General features: G+C 37.7%; 1 protein-coding gene across 1 annotated transcript in view; it reads left to right on the forward strand.

The window, feature by feature from the left end:
* Positions 1-11,970, forward strand: part of IQUB (IQ motif and ubiquitin domain containing) — an 85,012-nt gene that overhangs the window by 40,916 nt on the left and 32,126 nt on the right. Inside the window, exons 9-11 of the mRNA XM_003789818.2 lie at positions 2,873-3,049; positions 6,598-6,846; positions 9,837-10,022. Coding sequence (XP_003789866.2) covers positions 2,873-3,049; positions 6,598-6,846; positions 9,837-10,022 — 612 coding nt within the window. The remainder of the gene's footprint in view (positions 1-2,872; positions 3,050-6,597; positions 6,847-9,836; positions 10,023-11,970) is intronic.

Genomic DNA, 11,970 nt, shown 5'->3' on the forward strand with positions numbered 1-11,970 from the left:
GTTGCAGCCATCATTGTTGTTTGGCAGGCCCGGGCCGGGGATTCAAACCCGCCACCTTAGGTGTATGTGGCTGGCACCTTAGCCGCTTGAGCCACAGGCGCCGAGCCAGTTCATCTTACTTTCAATGCAAACAAAGTTAGAGTATATCACAGGTCAGGTTTTCCCAACTAATAGAGTCTGGGAAGTTAATCAGTGAGTGCTATTAGGATACTTCTAATGAGGGAACAGAGAAGGCAGGAATGGGCAGATGGAAAAAACCACATTAAACTGTGGTGGAGGCTCCTCAGTGACATCAGCTAGTGTCACTGGGAGTTCTGACACTGGCAAGGCCTTCGGAGTTGTCCTGACTTTTTACTCTCACACTGACTGTTTACTGGATGTGGGGTGTGGCTTTGGATGAGGTGTCTTTCTCCATCAGCCAGCCATGCTCAGAAACAGCCTCAGCTGAGCATTGTCAGCCAACAGCTGAGCAGGAGGGGGAGCACAGGTGATTCAGGTCTGGCTACAGCACACATACTTATGACTGCTGGGATCCACAGCTTCACACTGCAAGTTTTAGGAGCAGTTCTTCTAGCTGTGGACAGCTCCCCCCCCCCTTTTTTTCCTGGAGAAATTTATGGGAGCAAAGTTAATAAGAAAAGCTACAGCTCCTGTTATACTCATTGGCTTTAAGTTCACAACAGATACTCAGTGTCTCTTTACTATTCATTTTAGATTTCCTTCATGTTCAACTAGTGTCTCCAGTGATCTAGGGGTGACCTTTTGGGGTGACCGACACCTTGAAGGGGCTACACAAGTGAAGTTGCTAGACTTCCACTGACTATCAAAATAGTCAAACTAGGCAAAAGTATACCAAGAAATGCCCATTATGAGAGTGCCAAACATCCTCTTCCCTGTCTCCATTGGGTGATAATAGCCCCACTGCCTTGGAAGTTCAGGGTCTATAGCCATGACGATGCTGTGCTTGCCCCGTGTCTCTTGGCCTGAAGAGTCTAGGCATTAATTAAAGCTCAGGGTTTAATAGGATTCATGCTATGTGCTCTGTGAGAAGCATTTTCCCTCCAGGAATGACGACCTCTAAACTTGAGGAGTCCAGAGTTGCAGAGACACTATTATGAACCCATAGTACTTAAAAATGAAAAATTTAAACTGCTAAAAATAAACCCCAAATCCTTTAACATGTCCAAAAATATTTCCCAGGTAGTAAATGGGCCCCTTCTACTTTCACTCCATTTGTTCCCTGGGTAGGACAATTTCAAGGGCGTCCATACTGTCTTCCCCATCATGTCAGCTTTTACCCCACATGCCAAGAAATCAAGGGTAGGGAGGCTGGACCAACTACCACTATTCCATTCCTATTATATACTATATTTGAGGACCAGGCAAATGAGTTCTGGGTGGCCCTGTGAATCCATTAGATCTACCGTGAGCTAGACACGGGCCCAAATTTCATTTGCTTTTTCTCCCACAAGCCTGAGACTTTGATAGGGTCCTGGGCCTTTATAACCTCACGGTGATTAGTCATTTGACTCAGGATGTCCCTGAGAAGAAAGCACGATCTAGCATGAGGCAGTGTTTTTCTGCTCATGATAGGTATCTTCAGCCAAGACGGCTCTCTTCAGCGGAGGGCAAACCCAGAGAGAGAGGCTCAGCCGAGAGTTGTCAGATGCCACAGCCTGCAGCTGAGAGACTGGGTGCTTCAGTGCTAAAGAGAGGGTAATCTGGGAAGCCCACCATAGCATTTATTGCAATGCATTTTTTTTTATGTTAAGGGGGAAAACTCTGATATCATTAGGACTATTAGTATAGCTCTTGCATTTTATAACACATGTTCCAGGAATGTTGGGTATATATTATGGTAGTATAAATAATGGACAATTCAGCTCAGAATATTTGGTCTCTGAGTTACACTTTTGAATTCTCGAGTTTAACAAGATCCTTGACGGATGCTTTCTTCAGTATGGCACGGAGGTACAGGCTGTCTCCGACTGGCTTCACTTTCTGACTTCTTCATTCAAATGTGTGTCTCGCAGCTTTACCTTGTGTAGTTGGGGGGACCTCCTTGTATTTTACTACTTATAAATACTTCTACATTAACCACTTACCTCTTGCTTGTAGCTGTCTCATTCAGCCACTCACTTCTATAACTTTATTAAAAATCGTTGTGATAGAAAACATGCAGACGAATGCATACATTATACAAGATACATATGCATACGATACAGTTTAGCTGATATGAAACACAATAACACCAACATCTCCAGTCTTCCTTCCCCTTCTAATAGTAAGTAATTCCTCCTCTAGTCTCCTTGAAGTAACGACCATACTGACTTTCGTGGAGTCACGTCTTTGATTTTTCTTCATAGTTTTACCACTTCTGTAATCCTTAAATAATATGGTCTAGTGTTGCCAATTTTTGAATTTAATTGAATAAAATTATACTGTATGTATGATTTTTGTGCCTTGCTCATTTAGCCCAAAATTAATTTGTGAGATTTAAACTTGTTATTGCATACAGCTACAGTTCCTTCCTTTCCATTAGATGATATTCTATTGTATGACTAAACTATAATTTATTGATGTAATTGGTTTATTTATGGATAGTTTGTTGTTTCCAGTTTTTGGCTGATGTGAACCATAGAGCTGTATGTGCATATTTCTCTAAAGTGTATGAGACCACTGGTCATAGATTATACATATCTTCAACTCTGGTATCAGATAATATCTTTTTTTCAAATTCGTTTTACCAATTTACATTTCTTTTAGCAATGTGCTATTGCTTTTAGGATATAGTTTTTGGTCTGTTCGGGTGGTAATTTCAAATATAGTTATTTTTAAAAGTTTGTACTGAATATTCTTGTGTTTTTTGTAGGAACATGAATGTAAACTGACTCACGAGATTCTAGAATTGATTGACCGAGAGGTTGACCTTATGATGAGAGGAGTCAAACCCCAGAACCTTGAAGGACTCCGAAAAAGAATTGCAACACTCTTTTTTCATTACATCAAAACGCCCCTGTTTAATCCTGAAGTGGCGAGACACAATAAGGTATTCTTCTTTTCTTTCTCACTTATGACTTCTTCAAAACTCTGAGATAGGTGATGGCAAATTGAAATATATTTGAATTTTGCCTTAACACACTACTTGGAATCCACGTGGAAGATCATCTGATTGGTGAAATCTCCTTTAAATGATTACTTTGCACGTCATTGATTCATTTAACTTATTCCACGCCTGTATTTCCACCTCTGAATTCTTTCCTAATCTCTGAACCAACTTTCCAGTTGAATGTGTTGAATACATCATGTGCCTGATATCTTCATGCTTTTGCATAGACCTTCCTTCTCCCTGGAGTCCCGTCCCATCTCACCCAGCCAAGTCATGGTCATTTAAGACTCAACTCTCATGCTTCCTTTTTCATGAGGCCTCAGAGAGAGTGAAATTCTTCATAGTTGAGATTCTGTGTTGTACCTGTGTGTGTTCTTTATCAAACTTATCACACAGTTATACTTATTAACCAGTCATCTCTTTTCAGATAATCTGAGAGAACTTCAAGTGTAACTTGTCGTTAAACTGAACCATCTTCTCCAACTCCAGGCTTCTGTGGTGATTTCACGCTTTATCTAAAGCCAAGATAAATGCTTCATTGCCTTCTTGCACAGAGAAATATCTAAAGCACTTTCACTAAAATTTGGGATGGTGTCGTCCAATACCGATAGTGTTCTATTTCTTTATTTTTTTGTTGTTATAAACAAAACAAGTGTACATTTTATTTTATTTTTATTTTTCTTCATCTTCTTTTGAAACAGGGTCTCACTTTGTCACCCACAGTAGAGTGCCGTGGTACATAGCTCACAGCAACCTCAAACTCTTGGGTCAAGCAATTCTCTTGCCTCAGCCTTCTGAGTAGCTGGGACTACAGGCACCCACCACAACACCCGGCTATTTTTTAGAGATGTGGTCTCGCTCTGGCTCACGCTGATGTCAAACTTCTGAGTTTAGGCAATCCACCAGCCTTGGCCTCCCAGAGTCCTAGGATTACAGGTGTGAGCCACTGCGCCCAGCCAATAGCATTTTATTTCGATGATTATTTTTGCTGACTAAACATTGTTAGCTTCTTTTTGCAAAACAAGATCTCAATAGTTAAGCCAAAACTCCAAAAAAAAAAAAAAAAATTAAATTTTTATATTATATCCTTTGAAATTGGTTGTTTAAAAACTTAATTATTTTGCAAAAATGTTAAAATGTAACAAAAGTTCTAATTCTCGTTCTTCTCTACTCAGTTTCTATATATTTGGAGTAATCAAGTTTTACATTCTACAAGCTTGCATAACGTCCTATCATTTTATTTACTTTTAAAATTCACCTTTGGTAAAATTCACTCTTTTTGATGAGTTTTGAAAAATGCATAGAGTCACATAACCAACAGCAGAGTTAAGACAAACAAGAATCCTATCACCTTCATGCTGCCACTTGATAGTCAACACTTCCCCTAATCTCCAGGTCCCTGGGAAACATCGATGAGCCTATTACTTTTATAGTTTTGTCTATTTTGGAATGTGATACAAATGGCATAATGCTATAGTGTGTAGCCTTTTGAGACTGACTTCTTTCATTTAGCACATTACAATTGTAGTTCTCCCATGTTTTTGAAGGTATCAGTAATTTGTTATAGTTGAGCAATATTCTTATAGTTTGCCTATATAGGAGGTTTTTATTTTAATCTTTCACAACTGTTCACAGTAATGTTTCACAGTTGTGGACATTTGGGTTGTTCGCCGTTTAAGGCTTTTATTAGTAAAGTCACTATAAGTATTTGATATGAGTTTTTGGATAAATTGATTATTTGGGGGTAAATACCCAGAAAGTGGCTTCGTTGAACTCATGGTCAATGCATATTCACTTTTATAAGAGACTACAAAACTTTTTTCCAAACTGGTTGTATCGTATTGCATTCCCACCTGCAATATATAAGAAATATATTAAGTAAAACAAAGGTTTTAAGATTTATTTTTTCTTATATCTAGGACAAATGCATGGATTATCTTTTACTCCTATTTTGGGTAGGGATAATATTCTTCAATATCCCCCAATACATGCTAGGTTAGAAAACTGACATTATTGAAATTAAAAGGGAATGCCTTATTTGGTTTGTATAACGAGAGAAGAATGTGAAAGGACACCACTCTCCCCACCCTCACCTTCTGGGAGTGAATGAGGACAGAACACTCAATGCTATCTGGATAATTCTTACAGAGTTAAATTCTGTACCTTAAATGAAGTCCTTTGCCATCATACTCATGATGGGGATACTCTTCTTTCTTGCACAATTTCAGATGGGTAGAGAATATATTTACACGGCTGTTAAATAGTCTATCCATTCATAAGGAAGAGGCGTGCTAATTGGTTTTTATGAAGTTGCCTCATATATTTGTCCAGTTTAGTAGCTAGGAGGCAGGAAGATAAAATAATCGTCTGAGTTAAATTAAATATGTGATCTCAGACTAAGAAAAGAACTCAGAGCAGTTGCCTGCTAGTCCTTGGATCGTGTTCCTGGATCACTCTTGTTTTCTCCAGTAGAACTGACTACCTTTTACACTTGCATATTGTCTTCCCTCCCAAAATTATGAGGCCTGGGTCAATGAAATATTCAAAAATATTACCTCTTGTAAAGATGCAGCATTTAAGAAAAGGAAACCAGAGCACAGGGCAAGGTGCAGAAAGTATCAGAGATTCTGAAGAAAGTAAAACCTAAGAAGAGATTAATTATTTCAGATCCACCTTGCATAAGAGAAAAAATATTACAGAACATTGATGCCCATTTCCTCCATTATAAAAAATACTTTTGAAGGTTTTAATTATCAGATGCCAGCTCTGCTGCAGCTTGATCTTTCCTCTCATGGAGGGCAGAAGTACCGATGAATCATAAGTTAGAAAAGACTGGCTTGGAAAGTCCTGGTTCATTTTGTGCTGGAAATGGTCACTCATTTATTCATCCGTTCATGCCACTTTAGCCCATGAAGAATCACTGTGGTAGAATCTTCTGGGGTAGAATCATTTCCTTCCCACTGCTTTAGATGCAGAGTTTCAAACTTTGAAAACTGATTATTGAACTAATTTAAACTTATTTTCAAGATAAATGAAATAAGTGAAGCAATTGGTGTAGTGGACTTTCACTTTCACTTAAGTGAATCTAGCTTTTGCCTATAGGAATAATTATTGTAACAGCAACAAAAAATCTAAACTCTTCTTAAAAGTAAGTGCTAAAAACCTCTGCCTACTAATTTTTTTCTGTCAATTCACTTTCTAAGTGATTTTACCACATACATCTGAGGGTTGATGAATAATAGATTTTAATATTTTGGCAGGGTAAGTGAATATTGCTTGAAATTTAAATTTTGTATAGACTACGAAGTTAAGGGAAAAACATAACTTTTAAAATTAACCAACTCTATTGCATTCTAAGATTAGTTAGCCCTCAGTACTTCTGTTGGTTAACGCAGTGTTTGAAGTATTTGGCATGACTTTTATACCTTTTTTTCCTCCTTCCTTCCTTCCTTCCTTCCTTCCTTCCTTCCTTTCTATTTACTATTTAGATCCCTCAAGACCCATTGAAGTTTTATAAGAAGATTTACTTTTGTGAGGGTTGTCAGCTATATTTGCCGTCTACGGAGTTTGCCATATTATCTACCACACAACATGTACGCCGGTGCCGTCGCTGTGTTAGTCTTGAGAATGAAGCTAGACAACGAGAATCGTTTTTGAAGTACAAATATTTACTTCAAAGGCTCTACTATTCAGAAGCTAATTATGGAGATGACTCTAAAATTGCTTTCTTAATGCAGGTATCATTAATTACTGGTGCCAGCAAAGCTGAAATTTGTCTCTGTCAAGGAGGCTATCTTGCAGTCTTACGTATGTGTGTGTGTGAGATTGTTTAATAACTATTCTGCTAGACAGTGTGTTCTGTAGGGCAGGGCTCTGCCTGTTTTGTCCTCCTGCTCCCCATTACATCTCTGCAGCCTAACACAGTGCCAAGCAAATATAGGTCCTCCATATTTGTTGAATGAATGAATGAATGCATTTGCAGAAATTGATGTTGTAAATGCACATGTTAGCATTTATGGATAACGATAATAATTAGTATATACCAAATATGACTCTGATGGTAAGTAATAGGAAAAGAGAAAATTAAGGCTCATAGAAAGCAAAAAAAAAAAAAAAAATGCTGTAGGGAAGGGCTTTGAATAGATTTACTTGTCTACTTAAATTATCAGTTTGATATCATCACAACCCATAACTGGAAAGTTTATGACCAGAGTTCTCTTGGAAGAACAATGGGATTGAATTATTGACTGTGTCAGTCATCTGCCTTTGATAAGAACATCTCCTGGTTCTGAAAGAGGCTGGGCCTGTGAGGTCCTGGACTGTGACCTGAATTCCTAACTTCACCACTACTTTGCTCTCTTTGGTTCTTCCATGATTTCTATTGGGCTATTTAGGCCAAAGGAGAATCTTTATCTCTACGAAATAAAGTGAAATTCCTGACATTGTTTGGACTTAAGTATTGGAGTGAGAAAAGAAAAAGACTTGTTGATGTGACTTTACCCAACATTAATAGCTTCTTAATAAAGTAACTCATAGAGCACAGTTGATCTCAATTGTGATATTTGTGTTCATAGGCAGTTGAAAAAGGCAACATTTTCTGTAAATGAAAAGTTAATGTTAACTAAATTATATTTAATTAAGAATATGTGGGTCAGTAGGAAAGTTTTCAGATAGACTGTGGTTTGGTCCATTGTTTCACTTCCAAGAAGCATAGTCAACAGTACCCTTTCTGATTCACCTGTGCAACATTGATTGTTTGAGACAGAGTCTTATCTCACTTTGTTGCCCAGGCTAGGGAGCTGTGGCATCAGACTAGTTTATCTCACAACAAGCTCAACTTCTTGGGTTCAAGTAATTCTCCTGCCTCAGCCTCCCTGGTAGCTGGGACTGCAGGTGCCTGGCAGAACACATGGTTAACTTTTCTACTTTTGGTAGAGACCAGGGTTTTGCTCTTGCTCAGGCTGATTTTGAACTCCTGAGCTCAAGTGATCTACTTGTCTTGGCCTCCCACAGTTCTAGGATTACAGGCATAAACTACCACTCCTGGCCCACCTATGCAACTTCCAACTTGCTTAGCTTATCAGTGTTGCTAGAAGGACTTCATTTGTTTCCATCCATGCAGATTTTATGTTTCTTGATTTTTGTGGAAGTCAAAACTTTCATAATGGACTACTATGAAAATAGGCCCTTCTATGAATAAAAATTTTAGGGATTTAAAAGAAGATTCCAGTGTGTTGCCTGTGGATCAAAAGGGTAGGGCGCCGTTCCCATATGCCTGAGGTGGCGGGTTCAAACCCAGCCCCGGCCAAAAACTGCAAAAAAAAGAATAAAGAAGATTCCAAATGTAAAATTCAGAAATTCTTCTGAATCAACAGCTTTCAAACTTTTATTTTATTTTATTTTTTTTTAGCTTTCAAACTTTTAAATCACAATTTATAGTAAAAATTCTTTTTACTATCATTATTATCATGCATGCTTGTACTAGACAAATTTGATAGTAAAACACTCAGATAATGCTTACATGACTCAACACACTTTATTGATTCTATCAGTGCCATAGTTCTGTCAAAATAGGTATTAGTTTTGGGTGGCACCTGTGGCTCAAAGGAGTAGGGTCCCAGCCCCATATGCCAGAGGTAGCAGGTTCAAACCCAGCCCTGGCAAAAAACTGCAAAAAAGAAAAAAAAAAGGTATTATTTTCATTCTGCAGATGAGAAAACTGAGTACTGAGAGGTTACCTAACTTGCCCAGTTAACACTTGTAAGTACCACTGCTAGGATTCAGATCTAGGCAGTTGGTTCCCAGAGTCCATACATGTAAACACATGCTGTTCTCCCTCAGAAACAAATGTTTCTTAAAACAAAATTGACCTTTACCACTATGGATACATTCTGATATTTTCTATTCCATCCAAATTTTCTTGTTATAATTTCCACTTGGAAAACTTTGCTGTCACTAAAGAGGTGGGAACTCATAGTTTGAAAAACACAAACTGAAACGAATACATAGTTTTTCAATAGAACACATTTTTATTAATAAAGATGATGCTTATTTCAGAGTTTAAATTCTTTTATGCTTTTTTCCAAGAATTGTTGATATGACAGATATATATTTTCCTGTTAGGAATCTTAGATTTCTTAGGGCTTTAAATATACTTCAACCTACAAATATCACCTCAATAATTCATTCTGCAACATTCAGGTTCCTCCAGAGAAACAGAATGAGCAGGAGATCACGTATATATAATTATAAGGAATTGCCTCACACAGTTTGGGAGGTTGACAAGTCCCAAATCTAAAGAGCTAATGTTCTGGTTCAGGCCTGAAGGCCTGCAAGCTGCTGTGGAATCAGCAAGAGCCAGTGTCCCTTCCAAGGTCATCAGGCAGACAGGCCTGGGAGATTCTCCCTACTGGGAGGAAGGAACTCAGACTTTTGTTCCATTCAGGCCTTCGACTGATTAGATGAGGCCCACCCACATTAGGCCCTGCTTTGTTCAGTCTACCGATTTAAATGTTAATCTTGACAAAAATGCTCTCACAGAAACACTCCGATATCGTTTAACTAAATATCTGCGAACCCTGTGGCCCAGACAAGTTAATGCATGAAATTAACCAGCATACATATTGAATAAAAATATGTAATTTATTTCCTCAAGTAATTTAATAATCTCAAACATTTACATTTAGCAGAGAATGATATTATTTTTTAAACTTGTTTTTACATGAAGCTACAAGATATTCAGTACCTGATAGAAAACATTTGGGCATCCCAGTCCATACTCAGTGCCTGGAAAGATCTCAATGATCTGGTCATGGTCAGATGGGATAAGTCCTTGGAGTGGTCCCCTTGGAACTGCATTCTTCTTACCAAAGATGAAGCGGCTGCTCATCTCAAGCTAACAAGCATTGAAGAGGTAAGAAAGCTGAACTTTATTTAGGAGGTTATTTTAATCATTGGCGTTATTAGAGATACCAACTGCCATAAAAAATACTTCCATCAGATGAAGAAATAGAATTCATGTATCAACAGTAACAAAATATGTGGGTGGTATATATGGCAGAGATTAAAATTAAAAGGGAGCTAAAGAGGCACCTAAAAGTTCAATATAAGAGATTCGAACAGAAGTTCTGAACATGATCCCACTCTCCTAAAAGCAAGTTTAAGCATATTTCCCAATACATTCTATAAAGGTAGGGATTTTGTTTACTTTATTTACATCTGTCTCTCTAACACTTACAATAGTGTGTTACAGATTAGGGGTTTAATACATATTTGTTGAATGAATAAATGAGTATTATGAGCAGATGGGTATATGACACCCGGAATCTGTCCTTCTTTGATTAAGCATCATGAGTCTGTATAAAAGCACACTCAATCATCAAATAAATTTTGTTCATAGTTTTCTGCTCTCAGTAGCAATCATACTGATGGAGTATAGCTCTGAGGCTCTATTTTTCATTTGTTTTCAACTAACCAGGAGTGGAGAAAGCATTGCAAAAATTAAATGTCATTTACTGTAATTTCAGTAACTTACAAGATGCAATCTGTAAAGCATTTTGATAAGCAGAGTTGAGAGGCCCCTGATGACATCCTAGAGAGCTCCATTTGTACTGAGCCCAGGATTTTAAGAGCTGATACTGATTCTTTGTTTCCTACTGATTAAATTGCTGTGCTTTTAATTTCATGAAAGATGTCTGCTAAGGGAAAAATAAAGAAATGACGTCAAATATAATAGTCGTTTTGAACAGTGCTATTTCCTGTTTATTCTTTTCAAGAGGGAGGGGAGATTATATAAAGAGAACAGATTAAATTTTTAGCCTTTTAAATAATTTTTCAGCTTTAAGAATTCAGGCTAAGAAAAATCTCACTCTAGGGATTGAAAGAAAGGGCAGCAAAAAATTGAAGCTGTGTTAAATGTTATATTTAGTAAACTAAGCTGCCTCATAAATATTTAATCTCTGAAAGCACAGCCAATACAAGGAGTATCATTTTATCTAGGGCCCATGATGAGATTGAGGTTCATTCCCAGAGCTGATAGTTCAGTGCTTCTTCAATTAATCCACACAACTCCCTTTGTGCATTTAATCAAATTTCTGCAGTATCAAATTAAATGTTCTATTCACATGCATCTCTCATTTCAGGATGCCAATCTTATCAAATTTCTGTAAATAGAGCTAAGGTTCACAACCAGACAAACTCAAGAAACATTTGCTTATTTTTTATGGTTTTGGGCTGATGTAATCTTTTCGGTATTAATACTCAGTCTAGTTAAAGAATAATTTATATCTTGCAAATCTTGCAGCATTTTTAGAGTTTCCTTGATTCACAGCAATATTTACTTTTTCAGAGAGTAAAAAATAATCAAAAGTTAAAATAATCTTGACTCACTGACACAGGCTATAGGAAACACTGAAAAAGACCTCTGTTCTGTGAACTCTAAGTGGGGCCAACTGGTCTCTCATGTGTACACCAGGGCCAAAGTAGGAGCAATCATGGACTTAAAACCACAGTTCTGACACAATTCTTTCCTGTCTCAGTCATTAACAACTTATAGGACATTAAGACTTCATACATTTTTTGAAAGATTAGCTTAAAATGTGGAATCAGAAAAGAGGGATAAAAACAGCCCTGGCCTTGACTTCTGATTCTATCATTTCTGACATGGGAGAAATTGGACAAGTTTGCTAATGTTTAATCCCCTAATTTTCTCATATGAAAAAGAGGTAATGGCTTGGCACCTGTGGCTCAACTGGCTGGGGTGCCAGCCACATGCACCTAGGGTGGCAGGTTCGAATACAGCCTGGGCCCACCAAAGCAATAATGATGGCTGTAACCAAAAAATGGCCGGGTGTTGTGGCAGG

The sequence above is a fragment of the Otolemur garnettii genome, unplaced genomic scaffold, assembly GCF_000181295.1.
Source record: "Otolemur garnettii isolate 467f Iridium unplaced genomic scaffold, OtoGar3 scaffold00037, whole genome shotgun sequence".
Lineage (NCBI taxonomy): Eukaryota > Metazoa > Chordata > Mammalia > Primates > Galagidae > Otolemur > Otolemur garnettii.